We start from the raw sequence: 24,569 nt of genomic DNA on the forward strand, positions 1-24,569 counted from the left end.
GCGATGCACCCCCACTGCTGAAGCTCCCACTGTCCTGTGTTGATTTGGGCAGTAAGCGTCGTAGCAGGTAGCAGTATCAAGCCCAAGCAGCCAGCCGCCGCCTCAATCTACCCATAAGCCTGCAAGAGTGCGCGTTTTTGTCCGTGCCCACACCAATGCGTAAGTCATCCAGGGAAGCACATATAACTATCCCCCATTCCAGGTGCGCATGCAGGGGAAAGGCTCTGCCTCAGCCGAGCAGCACTACAATTTCGTATGGCCAGTAGATAAAGGACGCCCCGTCTGCCACGCCTGTCCGCCACCGGGACGAGTTGAGTATATTCCCCACGCTCACCGCTTCAGTGCTGGGCTCACCGATTCACGAAAGGTGCTCCGCGGTGTGCGTCGGGGGCGAGCCACCGTCTCTCCGGCCTCGATGTAGCCAAATTACTGCCGCAACGCCGTCATTACAGAAGAGCGGCCCAGCCGCCGCATGGACGACCCAGACCTCGCGTACGCTCCTCCCCGCTCACCACTCCAGACAGGCCAGGAGCGCCGCCCGGCCACGGCCGTCTCCCGCAGATCGCCGCAGAGGAACACCGCCAGCACCGCTCCACTCAGCTACACCTTCTCCGCATTAGTTCAGCTGCTGCCCCTTGTTAGTTCCTGGGCATAGCTAAGATATTGGACCAGGATAAATGAAGGATTTCAGCCGGACTGCAGGAGCCTCACTGAATGGCGGCCATTCAGCACGTGCGCCACCTAGCGCCCCCCGGCTGTATTAAGATTCTAACCGAGGTTAGGAGGCACTCTCTGGGATAACCCTCTTGAGACCTTCCCTGAATGCTTTAACATCCGGAATTCTAAAAGGGATGAATGTACTTTGTTCTACATTTAAGCTGCAACAGCAGCTAATTGCAAACATATGGAGGTGTAGGCAAGACCTGACTGTTTCAAGTGTGTGAGGTAGCAGATGATGTTCTGGACAGTAGGCTTTAACAGATCCAGATTTTTGGAAATACAGTAGTGAGCTAACCTTTTGCATTTTGCAGCGTAGCAGGCCTGTGTTGTGTGCCGTCAAGCTTCTCTTAAGATTGACATACATTAGAGAAGTCTGAGAAACCTGAATTCTAGGACTCTAAGTGCTGGATCACCAGGTTGAATTGTCTGTGGTCTGTAGACCAGGGTTGACATTGACTCTGTAAGAGAAGGTCCAGCCTGAGCGGGAACCTCTCAAGAGGGCTGATGATATCTCCCAGAGAGTGGAATACCAGAGTTGTCTGGCCCTAGTAGGAGCTACCAGTATGAGCATCAGTGATGTTTGCCTCAACTTCCTCACCATCTAGGGAAGTAGTGGGAAATGAGGAAAAGTGTAGGCAAATGTCCCTGACAAATTCATCGCCAGTGCATTGCCCAAGGACTGTGGGTATCTGGAAGCAAAGTTTGGGCATTAAGCATTTTCTGAGGTCCCGAAAAGGTTTATCTGTGGGGTGCCACAATGTTGGGAGTTTCAATGTAGAACTTTTGGTTTGATTTCCCACTTGTGAGCTTGTTGATGCGTCCTGCTGAGTAGGTCCACAAAGTAATTGTCCACCTCCAAAAGGTGTACCTTCATGAGGTGTATGCTGTGGCAAAGTGCCCAATGACAAATTCCCAACGTTGTGACAGCTGGGGAGCGTGTGTGCCGTCCTGTTTCAGTAGGTAGTACATGGCAGTCATGTTGTCTGTCTTGATGAGGAAAACTTGGTCCTGAATTAACTGGAGGAAGACTTTGACAGTCAGATGAACGGCTAGCGGTTCCAGGTAGTTGATGTGGCGAATCAGTTGATGAGGGGGCCAAATTCCCTGCAAAGTGATGTCGTTGAGATGAACATCCAAACCTGTGAGAGAGGCTGTGGCAATGGTCACCCGCAGAACGGGGTCTATGAAAGGCCTGCCCTGCAACAAGTTGTTGCTGTTCCACCACTGGCGAGAGAGGTGAATCCTAGCCTGTAACAACATTAGGGGCCTGATTCACAAAGGTAAACTTACACTTCTGTGTAAGTTTACAATTGTTTGCTATTCACAAAGGGATTTACGAGTAGTATCTTTACAAGCGCAGAGTATTCACACATAAAAAGACAGGTCTTTTTAGGAGTGTAGACTCCATAATCATAAAGATACTACTTTTAAAACCCTCTGCCAATAGCAAGCAATCGTAAACATACACAAAAGTGTACATTTACCTTTGTGAATCAGGCCCTAGATCTTTTAAGTTACCCTCTGCTTGGACCACTGTACTATGAGGCACTCCTTCAGAAGTTCAGAGGGCGCATAAGTAGCCTAGTCTGAGATACAAAGGTGACGCAGGAGCCCATAATTCCTAGAATGCGCATCACAGTCCAGACCATAAGCTGACGTTTGTGCTGAAAAAGAGGCAACAGCTGCTGAATGGCAGTCACTCTTTGCTGGTTAGGCTAGGCTTTCCATATCTGCTGGGGTCGCTGTCTGTGAAACAAGGAAACTCCTGCATGTGTGTGGTCTAGACACTGCAGCCTGCTGCTCCTCTTGATCAGCCAATCGCTGAGGTTGAGGGAAGTCATGAATTCTCTCTCTTCGCAGATGTGCAGCCACCACTGCGAGGCACTTCATAATCAACCTTGGTAACACCAAAAGAAAGATGTTTGGGGGCTTCGCTTGTTGGTACATCTTGTGGTTTGCCTAACGCCAGTTCCTTTGGTGCCTCAGCGTCTTTTGGTATCGGACAGCGAGGTTCAATTTGGAAAAGGTGGCCATACCATCAGCAATATGGGATCAGCATTCTCTAATGTTGGCGGTCTGGAAATGACACTGGCCCCCATATGGTGCAGTTGGTTGACAAGGGGATCCGGTTGCCACAAGAGTTGAGCAACGGGTTTCAGGGTCTCTGGAGGTATTGATGTGTCAGAAGGAATGGTGACTAGTCCTATCCAGTGCACCAGGATCAAAAGGGAATTGTTGAGGCTGAAGAAACGTGTTCAGCACACGAGAAACTCGGGCCCTCTCGGAACACATCCGAACCCGGGGCGCAGAACAATCTAACATGAAGCCAGTGCCCATGCGCCGTGTCCACCAAGTGACGTGAGACCCTTCTTACGAGAAAAACAACTGGCAAATGCCTGAGCCCAACATTAAATGGCAGAAGTATACAAAGCATGTGTATCTACCACCAGACAAGTACAATCATAGATTTTCTCTACTAATGTTGATACTTTACCTTGGAAAATGAAGTAACACAAGTATTTGAATATAAGCACTGTACTGCATTTACATTTATGGGGCAGATATGATGTTGTGGAAGAGGTGCGCCTGTAGCTAATTGCTGCATCCACCTCTCATGTTCAAGTGCTTGGAGAATCAGTTCCCATTGCCATCACAGATGGTATCGTCAGTATACCACTATTTGGGAATAGTAGAATAAGAAAAAGCAAACTGTAATGAGAATCAGCCTTTGAAGGAGGCCTTCTGGTGCAAAATGTGTTTAGTCTTCAATGAATACTTGCAAACCAAATCCACTGTTTCAATCTTAAAACACTAAAAGGGGAAACAATCAGAGGGTTACAATGCAGGTGAAGTTAGCTATAACTTTAATGTACAAATCAAACCTTAAACAATTTGGCCCCCGGTATTTCAGGAACATCTTCTTCAACATATGGAACATTTTGTTCAGTGAAGAAGTCTCTTAGTCCAATTTCACTAACGTCCACTCCAGTAATCATGTGTCCCATATCTGCTAACCTAAAGAAACATTAAAGAAGGTTAGCATTTCAATTCTTGTGTTATTAGATGTCACACAGTGACATGATATGCAGCCATGATATACTTATGAGTTTATGTTCTGGAGCAGTGGTTCCCAAACTTTTGACTCCTGAGGACCCCCATTGAGTCACCACTGAAATCCGGTGAGCCCCAAGGAATTTGTAGGATTTAAATTTCAAACATTAAAACAGTAATTTGAAAAAAATAAACACACCTGTGCACACAAAAAATACCCGAATTACTAAGGATTTTAGGGGCATATGTACAAGCCCCCATCGCCAGGAATGTCACTTTTGGCGATGTTCCCGCGGCGAAAGGTGCTTCGCCTTATTTACAAGGCAGCGTTAAGCCACTCAACGTGGCTGAACGCTGCCTTGTAAATAAGGCTCCCTTTCACGCAATGCTTAGCGTGAAAGGGGTGGGCAGTGGGTGTTGCAGTGGGCGTTCCACCGCAACTCCCATTGATTTTGACGACGCCCCCTATTTACAAGGGCAGAGTAAATAGGAGGCAGCGCCAAAATTATGACCAGGGAAAACCTGGTCTTAACTTGGCAAAACGAGGAGAAATGCTTTATTTCTCCTCGTTTTTAGGTCGAGCCTAGAACAGCGCATGCGCTGTTGCTCGACTTTTAGTAAAGGGGATCTCGAAAGTGCTACCCAGGCATTTGCTGGCTGGTTACAAGCTTGAGTGCACGTGCACGCGCGGCCATCTGCCTTTCCTTTGTTGTCATGGATAATTAAAAGCCTCTCTGCGGGCACCCTTTCATGTCATCGCTCGTTACCTCTTCTGCCCTCCCCCGCCCTTGGCTGAGCTTACTTCATGTAGCGCAGTCTTCGCCTATCTCTGCCTGCTCTGCCAGCCCTTATTTTCCTCCCACCGCCCGCTCAATCTCTATCTGAGCCTCTGTCTGGGATATTGTTCTTGCTGGGTTTTGCATTTAAAGAGGGATGGTATATCTTTTAGATATCCCCCTTCTGATCGCTTTCTATCAAGCTCTCTTGTTTTTATCCATTTTATTTTTAACTTTCATTCTTTTTCTCTTGTCCGAATGACCTAACATTTATTGATTTCGCTTTCTACAGCATCCATTATGGTTCTTTCTATATGTTTCTTTTTAATTTGCCACATTTTCTTTCTCCTTTTGCCTTGCTATGGCTCTTTAGCATTATCCGTTTTCATTGTTCTGTCTTGTATGTTTACTTACTTTAATTTACTTCTCATACTCTTTCCTCCTGTTTTTTTTCTGTATTGTATTTCTTTCTGTCCCTTTTCCGTTTCCAGTTTTTTATCCTCTTTTGCACTCACTACTCTAGGTAATCCCCTTGTCTTCTCCAACATACAGATCACAGAAAAGCCGGCCCTTCCCTCGAACTAGCTCCTGAAGTGTGTGCCGCCCTCCCCTTGCCCCCTGTGGGCATGGACCGCCTCTGCGGCCCGCTGCTGGCCCTAATCCCCGACACTTGTTTGTTTTAAAATGTCCGCCTCTCTGGGTGATGTTAAGAGGGGTCAGGCCATCGCTCCTCGGCCCCTTCGGAGCCGGCACTCCCTCCCAGACTTGTTATGACATTACAGATCTTCAAACACAAGAGAGGGAGCGCTGACCCGGCACAGGCAAAGCCCCAGACCTGACATTTATCGTGCGCAAAGATGATAAGGGCTATTATCAACAACACATTTCTTTAGCCACACACACACACACACAACTACACACACAAACACACACAACCACACACACACACAACTACACACAAACACACACAACCACACACACACACAACCACACACACAACTACACACACACACACACACACACACACACAACCACACAACAATACAACCACACTCACAACCACACACACAACCACACATACAACCACACACACACACAACCACACACAACCACACACACACAACCACACACACACAAACCACACACACAAAACCACACACACAACCACACATCCTTACACACACCCACAACCACACCCGCACCCACAACTGCACCCACACACACAACCACACACACAACCACAACCACACATACAACCACACACAACCACACACACACAAAACCACACCCAACTGCACACACACAACCACACACACAACCACACACACAACCACACACACACACAACCACAACCACACACATAACCACACAACCACAACCTCACAACCACACACACAACCACACACACACACAACCCCACACACACACAACCACAACCACACACACACAACCACAAACACACAACCACACACACAACCACCCACAATCACACACACAACCACACACACAACCACACACACAACCACACACACACACAACCACACACACACAACCGCACACACACAACCACACACAACCACACACACAACCACACACACAACCACACACACACACAACCACACACAAACACAACCACACACACACACAACCACACACACAGCCACACACACACACATAACCACACACACACAACCACAAGCACACAACCATACACACACAACCACACACACCCTCATCCGCACCCACAACCACACCCGCACCCACAACTGCACCCACACCCACACCCACAACCACAGGCACACACACAACAACACACACACAACCACACCCACACAATCACACACACACACAACCACACACACACACAACCACACACACAACCACACACACACAACCACACACACACAACCACACACACACAACACACAAACACACAACCACACACACAACCACAAACACACAACCACACACAACCACACACACAACCACACCAAGCATTGGCATAGCCAATAGGTCTCACCTTTGGGACCTTATAAGTGTTTAGCCACGCAACAGTTGATGTGGTTGCACCAAGGATATTGTGCTGCATAACTAAATACTTAGAAGGTCCCAAAAGCGAGACCTATTGGCTATGCCAATGCTTGTTGCTTTTTCCATGTGTGCTGCCTTGTGCAGCACACAAGGAATAAGCAAAACGCCTTGGATTGTTTATGTTCAGGAAGGTGACCCTTCCTGCACATGAACCATCTTAAAAAAAAAAAACATTTTATAACTTCCACGTGTGTTGCATTAACCAGCACACATAGAAGTGACAAAACGGCATTTCAAGAATGTTTATGTGCAGGAAGGGGGGCCTTCTTCTACATAAACAATCTTCCCCTGCATGCAGACACCCTTGCACTATGGTGCAAGGGTGTCTGCGTTGGCGCTACACTTAGCAGTGTAGCGCCAGCGCAGGGGGAAACGCAGGGTTGACCATATTCTTGTAAATATGGTGCAGCCCTGCATTTTTGAAGTGGTGGAGTGTGTTGTTATGTCAAGGAGGCTAACAACACTCTCCTCCACTTCTGTTGTAAATATCCCCCTGAGTATTTTATATTGAAAGAATTTGCAAAAACCGAAAGATTTTAATGGAAAGGTTGGTGCTGCATCTCGGTGACTAACTTTTAAATGGTTGGTTTTATTTCCCAGTACTAGGCTCCTGCCAGGGCCAGACCGGAAACCCAAAGCAGCCCTGGCAAATGTTTTCAGACCAGGCCCCATACTGTGCACACCAAGTGCAGTGAGTGAGCCTGACCACTACAAAGGGGGCTTTGGGAGGCTCTCCCCCAAAATAATTTTAGGAAACAATGGGGCAGTCTACAACACATTTATAATTATATATTAATTGTATTAGCTTTCAAAGAATAGTAAATGAAGACCTTACTATGTACCAGGATACGACAATCTTTGTTGGGGCTCTTCAATGATTCCCTTATTATCACCCTCCAACAGTGCCTCTCATCTCTCCATAGCTCCCCTGTCACGTGTATTTCATTTGTTTTATAGCATCTCTCATACCATTGTAGGATGTCAGAGCACTTTACATCAGACACATATAGAGGCAATGAATCATACGTGTAAATCAGTGTATAGAAAGTGTTACAAAAGGCAAAGGGGACTAAAAGGTATAGGATTCACATGTCATTTTAAAGAGTGCTTGGTCTGGAGAAGCACAAACTCGGGATTCAGAACATAGCACAGTGGTTAGCATTGACTTTAACAATAAAAATGTATTTCTACCCAAATAAACATTTTTAGCAGCATCAGGATAACGAAAGACTAGAAAAAAACATAAGTTACTAACTTGTAGCATACAGTTTGCAAGCAGCTCTTTGATAGCTTATAGGTCACTGTGCTAGATTATGACTGCCTCTTATGAACTGTACAGTAACAAAATAATCTGTTACAAAAGCACTAACCCACTGACCTATGCGCATAAAATACAGTTTTTTAAAATGCATGGTACACATTCTTTGCAGTAGGCATATTAACCAAACCTCTGTGCTACATTAGATAAGTCAAAGCTGCCACAGGACAAAACTCTCATCTCTCTCCAGCAGGTACATTAATCACTGACGTTATTTTGACACTTTTATTGTTGCTTGAAAACTACTAATTATACAAGGAACATTGCAGTGCTTTTAAAACTGCAGCCTGCGGACTACCTGGGAATGTCACGGACCCCTGGGGGTCCGCGGACCACAGTTTGGGAAACACTGTTCTGGAGCACATGGATTCATTTTTGCAATTTCCAGACCTTTTCTTGTGGAGTCTACTGTGATACCTTTTTCAAATTCATTTTGTCACTGTTTTTTTCTTGTTATCCTCTTAGACAGCGGTTCTCTCTCTCCATGTCTACCCTCCCTCAACTCTCAAAAAAACACACCTCCCCACCAAAGAACAAGTGACTTACCTTCGGTAACGATGTATCTGGTAGAGACACCGTCTAGCTGCAGATTCCCTAACTTAGAATATCCCCCCAGCCGTCAGACTGGCTCCAGAGAATTGTTTCTCTCAGCAGTACCTCTGCGCGCCGGGGAACGGCGCCACATAGCTCCGCCCTGAGGTCGTCCACAGACATGACGTCAGTGGAGCCATTTAAAAGTCCTTCCCGGCGCAGTGACATCAGTTATTTCTACGGTGAAACTTTTCCGCGCCACAAAGAAAACTGTGAGAGCGTGGGAACAGTGTGTCAAAAAAAGATAAAAAATCATTGAAACAATGACAAAGAGAACAGAATGATGAGAAACATCACCAAAAATGACAGTGAAAGAGCACTGTATATTGAAAGGAAGTGAAGGGAAAGAGCAGAGAACCTGCTCATAGAAAGTCTCACAAAAGCGAAAACTGGGCCCTCCCTTGAGGCAAAACGGCATTGGAAATGAATGTCAAGGCAAATGACAGGAAGTCTGCAACCACAGGATGTAACCGTGAAGGGCAATAAGACCGAAGCAATATCCACCACAGGTCAGCAACAACAGAGAATGTGCAACCATACACCCTACAAGAGACCCATTGACTGAGTCACAGTCAAGAGACCTTGATCCAAGTGACTGTAACAGAATCAAGTAATGGAGAGAAGACAGGGGAAGGAGAGAAGGAGGGAGGGAGGGAAGAAGAACAGCAGTAAGCCCCACACTGGAAGAACCAGGGTGTAGGAGCGTAGAAGTATAAATTAACCTTCCACCCAAGAATGGGTGGAGAAATAATAGATAAACATAATGAGCCATCCTTCCCAGAAGGGGGTGAAAGAGGCCACCTCGCAGGAAGACAAAAGCCACCTGGAAGGAGATGAGTGGGTAAAACCCACCTGAAAAGGTCCTTGCAGAGCGGGGAGAATGGGTGGGCGTTAAGGAATCTGCGGCTAGACTGTGTCTCTACCAGATACATCATTACTGAAGGTAAGTAACTCGTTCATCTGATAGAGACATCTAGCCGCAGATTCCTTAACTTAGAATAGATACCAAAGACATACCCCATTGGAGGAGGGTCTGCGACTGAAAACCCACCAAGTTCCAAAAATAACTGATCCGTCAACAACATTGACTAAACACGTTGGGAACAGCAATGCCAGTGCGGATGACACCAGACCTATGAAACTCCGTAAAGGAGCAGGAACAAGGGGATGCAAAGGCTCCACAAGTCATGAGAGGACGGTACAAGACCTCCCTCGTCCAGACAGGAATGAAGGGAACAGAGAACCAGAAAGTTCAGTGCATAATGGAAGAAAGTATATAACTTCCACAAAAAGAAACGCAGTCCCCGAAAAGGGACAAAATAGCATGACAGCATCAGAGCATACCAATAGAACATACACCACAGTGGATGCCAAAAAACGAAAGGTGAGTGGAAGACATCACCATGTCGAGATATACAGAACCATGACTACCGGGAGATACAGCTATGTGGATAACAGGATACACACAAGGAAACAGTGTGTACTGTGAGAACCACACCACACCTATGCAAAAGCCCAAGGAAGTGGAGCATCAACAGCACGCATGCGCGAACAAAGAGAGGCAGGCGCATCACCAGGTGGTCAATCAGCCAACCGTCCCCATAGGTACAAATGGCGGAGAGAAACCGGCAAAGCCAAGGACACACAGTGAGCTAGATCCCATTTTGGGGAGGAGGGGGGGGGGAGAGAGAGAGAGAGAGAGAGAGAGAGAGAGAGAGAGAGAGAGAGAGAGAGAGAGAGAGAGAGAGAGAGAGAGAGAGAGAGAGAGAGAGAGAGAATGAATCAGAGAGAGAATCAGAGAGAGAATCAGAATCTGGGGCAAAAACCCCCGATACTAGAGTAGGGAAAAACCTAGTATGCGTGTTCTCTCGTTATGTGTATATCGCATGACATATATACATGCAGATGAAGACATATATATATGAACAAATTGTGATATACAATGGCAAGGACACCTGAAAGGCGACAGCATACCCCCGACAGGGAAGGAACCTTGGTCTCCCGCGAAACAGGCGGGGACACTAATCACTACACTCACAAGGAAGGAGAGAGAAATACACAGACATAGGTCTGTCAGAAAAATGTATAAAGCCAGATACAGACACTGCATAATGACAATGAGTATCCTGAAGAAGAATACTATCTCCGTAAACATACAGAAAATAAAGCACAAGTGCCTTTAGTCATGAGGGAGACACACAACCAGTGAAACACCTGAAGGTGAACACAGAAGCTTTGGAATAAGAGTCATAGACCTCAACCACAAGGCCACAGTGAGTCATAAAACATCAGCAGAGGCTAGTAGTGAAAGTACCTAAACTCCTGCGTGGCAAGAAGCGAAAGGGGATCGTAGTCCCTGACAAGGAAGTGCATACGTAAATAGAAAATGTACGCAATTCCCCACACGAGGAAGTGAGAGACAAACCACCAGAATAGAATGCCGCCAAGACAGGGGCGCAAGGAACACTGACGGCAACCCGTGAAAGCGAACATGTCATGTGTGCAATCACTGTCGAACCCACACAAAACACTGAAGAAACTGTTCCGGACGGAACAGAGCAACATGCCCCCCAAAGGATACATGTCTACATCTAAGGCAGGCCACGCAGGCAGAAAAAGCACTGCTAGAGCTAAAAACACGCCAGGGAGAGCCAGGCGTGGCAGAAACCCAACAACACTGTGGGAAGCCTGTCTCCATAGAGGCAGGAGAGAGCTATGGATCAACCGTAGAGGACAACACACAACCCCAGGAAAAAAAACAACCTAGTGCATCTCACCAGAGGGGACGTCCTACAAAAGTAGGAAGAACAGGATGAAATGGAAGGCCCGTAGTACGGTCCATAGAACGATTCCCCAGAGGGACAGAAGTGAAGAAACCTAAGAAGACTCCGTAGGAGCCTTCATAACTTCCCATGCAAGGATGAACAGCTATACAATAGCTAACTAGTACCCCACATAGGGTATGGAACATCCCTATAAAAGCAAGGGACAACTCTTGAGACGAGCTCGTAGGCAGAGGTACTCAAAAAGAAATGTAGAAACAGCTGGCCAGCTGCAGCAAAAGAAGGACAAAGACGGCGAAATAGCCATACAGTCCGTCCGGGAAAAAACGTCTTGAACTCATAGACGGACATCAGAAAAAAGCAGTGACAATACTGCAACTAAAAGACAAAGTCCGCATTAAGGACCAGAAACCACAGAAGTCGTGGAAACCCAGACATGAGACGCTGAACCGCTGAGTCAGCATGTCTGTCAAACAGGGTGACCCCATCAAAGGGCAAATCCCGAAGACGCTCCTGAACATTTGCAGGGAAACAGCCATCACGCAGCCAGGCATGGCAACGCAGAGCAACTGACCTGGCCATAGCCCTACCCACATAATTAGTGGTGTCTATGGCCAACCGAATCGAAAACTGGGCCATGTCCTGGCCATCACGTATCAACCAATCCAGGTCAGTCCGAGGGCCCTCCGGAAGAGAGGGAAGGAGGTGCTTGACTGAGTCCAAAGGGCCAAAGTAGCCCGTGCAAACACGCAAGTCGTGTTCAGGGTTCTAAGGCCCGCACTGGTGGACACAAAGCTTTGGCGGCCGCACGACTGCAACCAGCGAGACTCCCAAGTGGGAGGGAGTAATGGAGATGGGGCAGAAGGCAGCAAGACTGAGGCCGCCTGGACCACCAGCCCTTGAGCCCCAGGATGGAGGGACAAACAGGGAGGGTCATCAGGAGCCGGGCGATGTCGATGTGCAATAGCACAATCCACCGGGTCCCCCGAAGAGGGTCTCGCCCACGTCCAAGAAGAGTGTCGTATAACGACTCGCCAAAAGGCAACAAAGGCTCCACGGCCACAGCGCCCTGGTGGAGCAGATCCAACAAGGGATCAGAGGGCAGAGAGACCGAGGGTCGCTGCATCTGTAAAATATCCGTAGCCTTGCGAATCACCCTCGCAAATGCCGCACTAGCCGCCGTGGCCATCCTAGGTGGCAACAACAAGTCATCCATAGGTGACGGCAGGAGGCTAACCCGTCCACCAAACAGTGGGGGTTCCATAGCCCAAGGACAACCAAGGCCCAGCTAGAGCATGGGTTCCTGCCCTGAGGGGCAGCGAAACAACTCTGGGGGTGGTGAACCCACAGGGGCCTCCTCAAGTTTACCTACGGAGGATCCACCGAGAATGACACCAGCGTCGATCAACGTAGATAAGGAGTCCTGTCTGCCCAGCGTCGAACCGACGTCGACTCGACCTCCACCGAGATGGGAACCTGCGGAGAGGAAAGCAAAACCAAAGGGGATGATGGACGGAGTGTTGAACAATGCAAGCACTCACCCCCAGTCAACTGATCTGGGTTTAATCCATTATCATTCTTTAGCTCACTCTGCCACCCCAGTTCGGACATGGCCATATGCAAATCAGTCTGACCCTGTGCCTCATGGGAACAGTCCAGCCCGAACTGCTGGCCAAGTCTTCCCTGGACCGGAAACAAGCATCCTGGGACCGGTTTCTGGCTAATCAGCTGTCATCAGCCAGGCTAGCTTGAATCCAGTGGCAAAGTGAGCAAGGGACCCACGTCTGGGCAGACCCTGCCAACTTAGGGCGAACAAAGCAAAACCAAAGGGGATGATGGACGGAGTGTTGAACAATGCAAGCACTCACCCCCCAGTCAACTGATCTGGGTTTAATCCATCATCATTCTTTAGCTCACTCCGCCACCCCAGTTCAGACATGGCCATATGCAAATCAGTCTGACCCTGTGCCTCATGGGAACAGTCCAGTCTGAACTGCCAAGAGGAGAGAGTGCGGAGAGGAACAGAGTCGACTCGGAGTCGAGAGCTGCACCTCAGTTGGCGTCGGCACAGGCAGCCTCACAGGGCTGTGCGGAGATGGCGAATAGGATGCCCCTCCAGGCCGTGTCCCGATGTCGCAGCGACTCCAGAGCCGAAGTCAGGGCACTCGACCAGCACCGAGAGCGATCCCGCCGGTGAAGTCCAGATCTGAGTCCCCACCCCCTCTGTGGGGCCCGAAGGCTCGCCAGGGAGAGGGGGTGACCCAAAGATGGCCAGTAAGGCCCGAGAATAGGCCTCCATCTGGGTCCTAGTTGCCCCAGCCCCAGGAAATGGAGGGTAGGGGGGGTCGACTCCTGAGGGCCCGTGTCCTGCAGAGACCAGGAGCAGCGGGCCCCGATGTCACGTTTATGTGAAGTCGACGACCTCCATGACTTCTTCCGGTGCTTACCTGCGTCAGGTGAGTGGCGTTTGCGGGAATGACTTCGCGACCTGTCCCGACCCGACGTTCCAGCACAGGAGGGAGACCTGCGGCGTGAGGACTCCGAACAGGATATCCGGGCGGACAACAACTTCATACAAGATTCCCGCAGGGACTTCGGCTTCAGCTGCCGGCAGGCGTCGCACTCCCCGGAGTCGTGGTTCTCTACCAAGCACCACATACAGATCGCGTGTGGATCCGTCGCTGACATCTGCCGTGTACAGGTCGCACACGCCTTGAAGCCTGATGGCATTGAACACTGTACCTGGACGCCGAAAGGCGTAGAGAAGGCCTGAACATGTCAGAGGTAACCGCTACTCCCGATCCGCGTTGGGATGCGTAAAAGAAGAAAACTGATGTCAGCGTGCCGGGAGGGACTTCTATGGCTCCACTGATGTCATGTCCTTGGACGACGTCACAGCGGACGTCGTCCAAGAAAAAATTCTCCGGATCCAGTCTGACACCTGGGGGGATATTCTAAGTTAAGGAATCTGCCGCTATCAGTTTGTAAAAGCAACAGATCACACTACAGCCACACAGCATTGATGCTTGCTACCCCCACATCCCTTGTTAGTCTTATTTTTTAATGTTTCCTTAGATACTTTATAGCCCCATTATTTTATAACTTTTTTCCAACTTTTTGTTTTTGCTTTTAAACTTTTTTCCAACTTTTTGTTTTTGCTTTTAAACTTTTTTCCAACTTTTTGTTTTTGCTTTTAAACTTTTTTCTGGGGTGTATTTGATTATTTCATTCCAATGACACTAGCCCTTCATTCAACCATGACTTCCTCAGTCTCCTTGGTCTCCACATCCGTCAGCACTAGGGCCAAAGCAGATACACCTATTTCATTATCCTGCAGGATTATTGCAATTTCTAATATCTTACTTAGCATACAGCTTGAACTTTGAATAATGTACACTTGATGAGCCTTTGACCAGTTCACAGAGGAGAAACCTTTGAGGTGCCTGTGGTCTGGAAAGGAAACTTCTGAAATGCAAGGAAAGGAGCCCTTCCGGTGACGTTGAACAGGCCTGTGGACTGCGTGGAAGGAGCCTGTGAGGTGAAGAGGAAAGATCCTTGGAGGTGCTGAAGAAGGAATTTATGTCTTGCCAGTGATAGAGCCTGCCAGACGTAAGTTGCTGGAGATGGAGGGGCAGAAAGCCGTGACATAAAGGCTATGGAGCCTATGAGGGCCGTGCAGAAACATTTGAAATGAAGGGGAAGAGAGCCTGCAGGGTGCAAATGAAGGTTTCCCTGAGATGTCAAGGAACAAATGACCTTGTGAACTGTCAGTGAAGGACCTTGTGAACGGGTGAACAGCCTGCTCTGCTGTTCACACTCTTTGAGGGGCACGAAACTTGCCTAAACTACATAGACCACCTCTGCCTGCCTTGCAAGAAAGCAGTGCCTCTCTCCATCACCAGGTAACATACAGTGGGAGTGTTGTTACAGCGCTTGAAATGCCAGGAACTTCTAAACGTCCTTCTCGATCTTTAACTGCAGCAACACCCACCTGCTGGTCAGGTCATAAGGGAAGTCCTGTACAAGGCAGTTCTGGGGGCAGAGGTGGTTAAGAAATGTTCTGCTCTAGCTGCACTGTGGGACTAGTACTTATATATGGCTGCTCATGCAAGGAAATCATTGCGTTCTTAAACACAGAGTTGTGCTTGTAATCAGGGCTGTCTATACAGGATACAGTCGGACGGCTGAGTCTCAGATACTTCCACCTTTGCCTGTGAGGTGCAGGGAACAGCCATATTTATCTGTGTGCGTGAGATGCAGAGGTTGGGCAGACAAGCAGCTATGCTACCTATAAACAGGAGCCTGGAAGGCACTGAGAGCTGTACATTTGATGTGCGGGGAACAGCCTCAGGCATATACAGGGAAGTGGCAAAAGAAAAGGAAGACTTGGAAATGGGCTTGTGAGGTGCAAGGGCACACATTGTGTGAAGATGAGGCACAGGAGGGCAGACAGCCTATGACTGACTAGCCTTGCTGTGAATGAATACATTTGTTACCACAACAGTGAGTTTTGTATCCTTAATTGTTCTGTATGCCAGGCTCGATTACAGCTTTTCAAGTAACTTTTTAAAGTGCTGAGTTTGACTTCTGCTTGTTTACTGCAGGCCGGCAGTGCTTTATAACAAAGGTGATAAATGTTTCTGGAGTCTACATATTGAAGAATACGTTAGGCGTGGTTCTCCATTGAAATGTCCTTTTCAGGCGCCTCTCCAGACACAGATTTTGTGTATTGATGTCTCTCTGGTTTAAAACCTGGAGCACCCACAACAAAGGCACAAACAGGTATGAAGGTTTGCATTGGCTGTCATCTGCCCAACAAAAAAAGTGTGATCAAGGAAGAAAAATGGGTGGGCCTCCCCAAAAGGTCCCCTTCATCAACAGAATCTGCAGTTCCACCCCTCACCCCAACCACCTAAAAAAGGTAAGTGATTCCGGAAAAGTAATGGTCAGTCCCATGCTAACGAAGTCGCCATTAAATTTTGGTGTCAGGGTCTCCACTCTCCAGCAACAGGAATCCAGGCAATACACTTGCATTGTCTGTGGACCCTCCAGACTGTGCCATGTCAAACCAGAGGTGGCCAAAATATATGCCACCTTGCTTTACAATTAATACTGTGACACAAACGTGAGAAGACTTCCACTCCAGCATTTGCAGCATCTCCTGTCAAGATTTGCACCCAGCCATTATTTTAAGCTTCCAAACCCTGAGTTGATCTGTTGTCCTTGATAAGCCAAGTGGTAGCCCAATGCAAAGACTAGTGGTAGCCTAGCATCACACAAGCTATTCGTCCAATTCTGGTGCCTATCAAAAGTACTGAATATAGCACCATCTTCACATGCAAATAAGGTTGATTCTGTCTAGAGTCTTGCATCCTCACATTGCATATCGTCTTAAAAAGTGCCCTCTTTATTCAAAAAATCTGATATGAAAAACTGATCACTTGCATGTTTGCCTTAATTGTATTAAAGTATTTTTGCAACTCATTCAAAGATCCTAACCTCTCCTATTTTAAAATGCATACTCCTGCAACCTTACAATATTTAACATCCTCTATCGCATCTATTAACCCCAACCAAACATTTACACTTTCCTCTTCCCCCACAGCCCGCCCTATGACAACACCGAACTCCTATTAATTTCATCTACCACAGAGAAAGTGGAGTGAATGCATAGAATGGTTTTCTTGAGCACTGATGACTAATTCCAAAAACAAACAGTGACAAATAAAGCTGGACTAGCCACTAACCTTGGCTTCAGGAGCAGCACGCTGCCCCATCGTAAAGTGCATCAAAGTCATGTCAGGGGTAGTAAGGAATAATTTGAGCTGGTGGTTTCCGGTGCTCTGCACCGGCACTTAATTGTTAACACTGGCAGTTAAGGCAGTCTGCCACATGGTGGTGCTGTTTGTCTAATTTAGAGATGAGCACAACAACAGTTTTTATCTCAATATACATAAAAAATGATAAATATATGTCACCCATGCCATTCTTATAGCTTTGGGTGCATGGAACAGTCTGAATTGTCACATTTATAGGAGTGTGATGGTTAGTAGTTGACTTGGCACTGTCACTGGCAGCGCTGGAAGGGGTAGTGTGTGGTGTAAGCTGTGATGGCCTACTGATGAGGGCCAGGCACTGATATTTTTACAAATTAAGCACAGGTAAGCGCTATATAAATGCAATTACAATTACAATACTGTCTTGCTGTTTAAATTAACAAACTGGCAAGTAATATGGCAGGCCAGAAAACAATATCAAACCTAGGAGTAATTTTGTTTGATTTTCTGTCTATGGTTGACTAATTCGTTTTTAGGTCTCGCCTAGCGTTGCAGCGCGAATGCGCTGCCATCGCTTTGTGAGGCATACAGTATATACTGTAGTGTGGAAGCTTCATGGAAGCGCCGCTCACTCTCTGCCCATTGGCTTTTGCCTTAAATGCTGCCTTCCGATTGGTTTGAGGCTTGTTAGTCCCTCCTCATTCATCGTTTGTATCCTTCCATGGCTATTGGCCCCTTTACTCCTGGCACTATTTTCTTTTAGGTCTTGCCTAGCGTTGCAGCGTGAATGAGCTGCCATCGCTTTGCGAGACATGCAGTATATACTGTGGTGTGGAAGCTTCGTGGAAGCACCGCCCTCTCTCTGCCCATTGGCTTTTGTCTTAAATGCTGCCTTCCGATTGGTTTGAGGCTTATTAGTCCCTCCTCATTCATCATTTGTATCCTTCCACGGCTATTGGCCCCTTTACTCCTAACACTATTTTCTTCCCTGCCTCCCCATCCCACTGCCCCCTCCCTCAGTCTGTGACTTCTCACCATCCCCCGCCACCCCCTCTCCCACTCCCGGTTGTGTTTTCTTGCCTGCCGGCACTTCCGTTTTCATCTTTATTATTGCCACCTTGAAATATGCGAGTTCAAGATGCGTGCTGTACAAAAACGCCTCGTGTTTAATGAACCAGATTTTAATGTTACTCTAAATATAATAAGACTCTAGGCAACATTTGGGGTATGCATGGCAACTGACGCCTCTTAGTTCAGAAATGGCATTGTTGTCGGGCTGGAGGAGCGTCAGTGTTTTAACTCATGCTTAAAATGAGCGCTTTTAATAACTTCTTCTCAATTCAGTGCAATAATCTTGTGTACTGAGGTGACGCGCTAAAGAAAAGCACTTTTTTGAATTCTGAAGAGACATTATCTCACATTTACATCATGTTTACTGTATGATTAACATGCCGATCATTTTCACGGCTCACCCACTGGCTCGTATACGCTTGGTTTGTCTCCAGCTGGCTCTACCTGTTAATTAATATATTGGCTCACGCACCTCTAACAAAGAGAGATGAATGGATACATGACAGTGAGCCCGGTAGATGGTAGAGAAATAGACTGATGCAGACAAACAGACAAAGTCAGTCTCCATTGCCTCACGTCAGAATCATCACTTTCAATAACCTGGAAATCTGCCAGGACTCCAGCATGCCCCAACCTCATCCCCCTCACCTATTCTTGGCAGAAGTGGCAGATTCTGAGCTGTGCCCTGCTGGTGCAGAGGAGCACGGCAGAGTCTGTATAAGCGCTGGGATCCCTAGCCTCTCCAGGCGGGCACCTACTCCTTCCGGGTGCCTTCACTCTCAGGATAAATGAATACATTTTGTTCTGTGCTTTAGTCGCCCCTCTGTGAGCACTGTCTGGTAGATGAAGCTCTGTGTTAATAAACACATTCAGAGAGGTGGTTGTGTAAAAACAAACAACAGCCACAATACCGTACGTTGTGACCGTGTAGTAAAATACCTGCTCATCGAGTACCTCATTGGCTGATCATGCCATGGCGCTACCAAAATTAAATTTGGACACATTTGCTCAACTGTAAAACACTCCCTTCTATGGGTCATTTAACAACTCGGGGCTTTGGGGTTAGGTAACCTACTTTGGATGCTGTGTAAAAGAGTAAATACAAAAATGAATGTAATGAAACTAAGCAATCAGTACTGTCTAAAACACTGTTAAAACTGACACGCATTCTGGCATTTTGTTTAGTTAATGTCGATTTTCTCATAGATGCGAGTAAAGTACTCTTAATAACTTTATGAAATCTGCACACTTTTAACTAATAGCACCTGGCGACCTTTGACAACTAGGCAATGAATACATTTTCATGTACCCCCGAAGCCCCCCTGCCCCCTTGGCAAACTTCATTGCCTCCCAGTGTTTGGGGGATAACCAAGACGCAGATGAGTGAGTCAAATAGTCTAGAAAATGAAAGAGAAGCCGGGATTCGGATTCACATGCTCTGATCCTGATCGCGTTGGTTAGTTTGTAAGCACTACCTTTATTAATGAGTTTCGCAAAACCGCGATGTGCATGTGTGGTGACTCTTTACCCATGAGGTACGTGCCAAGCAATTGTTGATACAATCCACACTTTGCGTCTTTTTCAATATATTTATTACAAAGTGCAGGACCTTTCCAAGGGATTTTGCACACTACATACATTCACTCCAAAAATAAAACGTAAAGGTAAAAAACATTGCCATTTATAATGTCAATAGTTCTAGCTCACAAATGCGAGACCTATTTCCATTGCAAATGCTTGTTTAAAGGGGTTTTCCTGTGGAAAGAAAAACTCGATTTCTCTATAACCAATCCTGCATCACCAACAATCACCACCAACAATAAGAATTCCTGGTGACCCTTTGATATAGTCTGTTTGTGTTTTAAGCTCTAGAATTGCTGCATTTTCACACTGTCTCTTTCGCTTATCTCTTTCACTTATCTAATTATTTTTCACACAAAAATAATTTATCACTTTATTGGGCTGGAAACTTTTAGGCACTGGGCCTGGCACAGTGGGGCAAATGAGAGGGCTGCCGCCCGGGGTCTGAACACCTGGGAAAAACGATTTGGATGAGCAGAGGCCCGCCTGATGTGGGAAGCCACCTAGAAGGGGTGGCCTGTCGCTGGGAGCGCACACACACCGAGCTCCAAGTGACAAATGGGAGAGACAGAACCTAAAGAGGCAGTCTTGCATCAGGGTCCCAACACGGCAGACATGGTCAGAAATTGTGGGATCAAACCCACGCAAACGAACAAGCTTGATAAGTACACTGTGACCAGGGGGGCGTGGTCTGACAAGACGGCTGAGTATACGTCTGTAACGGCACTCCTATCGACCTAGTATTAATCCGGCATCATCCTGGAAAGCCTTGGTGACAATTTTCCTTCTGAGATCCGGGGAATGATTGGCGTCACCCCGGCACCAGCTAATTGGCATAGCCTTGTGGTTAGATGAAGTGCACGATACGGAAAGAGAGGTGGCGTATTTGAGAGCCGGCTGGCATCTTCCTGGCTCCGCACTGGCTGCAGAGGTGTACTCACCAAAAACCATGCAGGATTGGAGGACTGGAGCTGAACGGACACAGAGTTTGGACTCCCCCACTGGAGAAGTCAATCCTGGGCGAGTAGTAAATGGGTGTCTCCTACGTCGACCTTCAGACACCTTAGAGGCAAGTGAAGCGCAAAAGAGGCAGTGCGCTGGGATACAGAGCCGAGGCCTGTGCCGCCACTGCGATACGGCATTGAAGAAGGCACCACCGATCGTAAGAGGCAGGCCGTGGTGCACACCCCGAGAGCGAGTCCAGAGGGAGGTGCTTGGTTTCTAGGGGTGTGCGCTCTAGCACCGAGCACCCTGGGAAGCGGAGCTCCGGCCCATAGGAAAGGCCGCAGGGCCTGAGAATCGCACCAGTGAATAAGGGTCGATAACCCAGCAATCGGCGGCGTCGAAGCGGTGGAGGCCTGTTGTGTCCTGCGAGACACGTTCTAGTGTCTCGACAGACACTGAGTTAGTAGCCACTCCCCTATGGGAGTGGGCACACTTGCACCCCACACGCATCCCTCACAGGCGTCACGAGTGACGTGAGCCTGTTAATAAAAGGGCCTGGGTGCACGTGCTCGAGGCCAGTTACTGTACTATACAATCCGGTGTCTGTGTCCCTTACTGCGATCATGGGGGCCTAGGGCCCCGACACCACAGCGGCTTATAGAGAAGTGGCGGAGCAGGGAGGGCCTTCACTGTGCAGACCGGGAGTAGCGTAAGGCCAAGTCAACAAAATCAGACTAGAAAGGCTAATGGAGCTGAGGAGCACTCTGTAAAACCCTGCACTCAGGATATAAGGTAAGCGGCACAAACCAGCAAGGCAGTCTAGAAGTTGGAGACTGCCGACAGACAAACTCTGAGACTGCTGTATATTTCCCTACACCTGGCTGCCATATAAGTGGAAGATAACCCTGGCTGCACTGGGCAAGGCCTGAGGGGCAGTGTTGGGACTGTGTTGTGGCACATCAGTGGCCACACTCAGGTGGGAGAACGCGCTGCAAGCAGAATTTAAATTCTCATTTTTCACATTTAAGTACATGGAAGCGGTTGCCGCCGGAGGGGGTGGTAGCAGCAGACTGCACCTAGTGACCTCCTGGACACACAGATAGTATGAGAGCTGGCAATCATGGTCAAGGAGAAAGGGAACCGAGCAGCCCAAGTCAACAAAATCCTGAATTATGTGCACGCCTGCCTCCCTGACTATTGAGCACAAGCAGCGTAATGGACGGACCAAGCTAAAGGTGCGCAGACCGCCCCAGATCAAACCCCTTCTATTGCAGATGTGCTGCGGCGATTCATACCACCCGTGACAAGATGGTACACACAATAGACACCATCGCCATTGAAGTCAACCTGCTTCGCTGTGACCTTCGCAAAGTGTCAGACAGTGACCTCCAATGAACAAACGGTACATACCTTGCAAGCGGAGGTTCATACTCTGTGAGACACTACAATTGACTTCCAAAAACGTGTGGTGCAACTAGATGACTGTGCTGAAGATTCTGAAGGGAGGTCACGCAGAAACAACTTACGCTTTGTAGGATTCCCCAAGAAAGCAGAGGGGCCGTCTGCTGAACTATTCCTAGAGGATTCGATCACCTCCATGTTGGCCCCCAAGAAGCTCTCTAAGTTCTCCACTGTTGCCCGGCGCATAGAGCACTAGTCCCCCCGCCTAGACCGGGTGAGCCGCCAAGTACCATTATAGTCCGGCTTTTTAACTTCAGAGACGCATTTTGCAACACATTCGCACACGCGGCCCGCTGCTGTTTGAGGGTTACCAGATTTCAATTTATCCAGACTACACACAGCATGTGCGAAATCAATGAAAATCTTTCCTAATGGCGAAACGACGCTTCAGGGACCTACATCTTAAATACAGCCTCCTCTTCCCAGTCAAATGGAGGGTTGAAAGCAATGGGAAAGCATTGTTCTTCTTTTCAGCAGCAGAGTAAGTGACTGGTTGGACTCCCAAGGTCATCCAGGGGTGTGTTTGATTCCGTCAACGGATTAGCTCCAGCCCACTGGATCGAGTCCGCCACCTCGGGATCAGAGGAAACATCATACAAGGCAGAAAAGTACTAAAATTCTAAGTCCCGGAAGAATCCGAGCATGCCATGATGGAACACTGCAAGCATCGGATGCTGTCCCTGACTCGGGGGACTCGTCCCCAGTGCGGCAGATGAACAGTGGCCTTAACAAAGATGCTGAAAATTATGAAAGGTGTCCCCTCCCCCCACTCCCCCCCCCCCGGGAGGACTAGACACACGTACTTGGCCTAGATAAGTGTAATGCTTTTTACCTGTGGAGAATGACGAAGCGCACGTTACCGCATGAGAGGAAAACAAGCATAGGTATTGTATGAGAATGGGAAGGCTCTAGATCCAGGCTTAGAGCAGTCAATAGGAAGCCTACCTCCCAGAGGCGGGCACGTGTTTGGGGGGCTGGAGGCTTGACCTCGCACCACACTAGCGAATCTGCCATAAGCGTTGCAAAGTGTTTTGTAGGTAGTTATTAACTAACTAATGCTGGAAATTATGGATATCTGGAAAATTGGAATGAATATCGTAAGTTTTTGGTTCCTTGTTATCCCATGTTTTGGGTTTTGTTGGGTGATGAGGCGGCAACTGCACATCCTCACCATGTCTTTTTCATGACTGGGGGGTGTGATACTGCCCAAGGGGAGGGGGGTGACTGTTTATGTTAGGATTTGGTTGGGATTGATATCCCCACTTTCGTGCCGGGCTCAGTGTGAAGTGATGCAGAGGTTTCGATGGCAGCAAGTGAAGCATGAGGGCGCATGGCTGCGGAACAGTTGTGAGAATAGAGTACGTGCTTTATGGCGGTTCCCATGATAAAACTGATTACATGGAATGTCCGTGGTATAGCCACCTTTGAAAAACGCAGAAGAGTATTTACCTACTTGAAAAGATGTAAAGTAGCTGTGGCATGCCAGCAGGAGACACACATCTGGGGGGATTCCTTACCATGTTTAAAGAAGCGATGGAGTGGGCAACTGTAAGTCACCTCCTACTCTGGATTTGCTACATGGGTCCTCATTTGGGTGACCCTGGGGTTCCCTTTCAACGTTTACACATCATATAGTGGACCCAGAGGGGAGATATGTCATCCTACACAGGAAACTAGACAGCAAAGAACTACGCTTTCTTAATGTGTATGCCCCTAATGATGATTGTCCCTCCTTTTTTCCCACTCTGATGGAAGTGGTATCTCCATACCTTGGCGCACCAATATTGCTGGCAGGAGATGTTAATTGTGTCCTTGACAGCTCCCTGACCGTGCACCCCCACAAGCCTATACTAAGACCCGGCTGACTGGGGCACTAAGAGACATTTTGGATGGCATGCATCTATTTGATATATGGAGACAACGCCACCCAACAACCCAACAGTTTGCTTTCTACTCTCCTGCATCTGGAACCTTAGTATGTTAGACTACTGGTTACTTTTGGCCGAACTCGGGCCAGTGTGGAGGGAATAACCTATTTACCTAGATACCTTTCCAACCATTCACCTGTGTTGCTGAGCCTTAGTGGGGCTATAGTTCGCTCCGAGAAACCCCTCTGGCGCCTTGGTACTGGGGCCTTAACAGACCCTCCATTCGTGGCTACACTCTCGGAGGCACTAGAACTCTATTTTTAGGAAATCTGGAGATCTGCCTCGAGTTGAGCGCTCGAATGAGAGGCCACGAAGGTGGTCATTAGGGGGATGTACATTAAGACGTCCTATGGAGTTCGCCAACAACTGGAAAAAGACATAGCCAAACAGGAGGCAGAGCTGGGCAGGCTTGAAGCGGCGCTTCCTGGGCTCCCTACAAGATGACGGAGTAGTGTGCGGCATGAGAGGAGCTGTTG

General features: G+C 48.0%; 1 protein-coding gene across 1 annotated transcript in view; it reads right to left on the reverse strand.

Moving 5' to 3' along the window:
- The window catches only part of LOC146822940 (putative thiopurine S-methyltransferase), a 251,273-nt gene that overhangs the window by 125,901 nt on the left and 100,803 nt on the right, over positions 1-24,569 (reverse strand). Inside the window, exon 3 of the mRNA XM_085607092.1 lies at positions 3,603-3,735. Within this exon, the coding sequence (XP_085463218.1) occupies positions 3,603-3,735 (133 nt within the window). The remainder of the gene's footprint in view (positions 1-3,602; positions 3,736-24,569) is intronic.

This window comes from Triturus cristatus, chromosome 5_2 (assembly GCF_964204655.1).
Source record: "Triturus cristatus chromosome 5_2, aTriCri1.1, whole genome shotgun sequence".
NCBI lineage: Eukaryota > Metazoa > Chordata > Amphibia > Caudata > Salamandridae > Triturus > Triturus cristatus.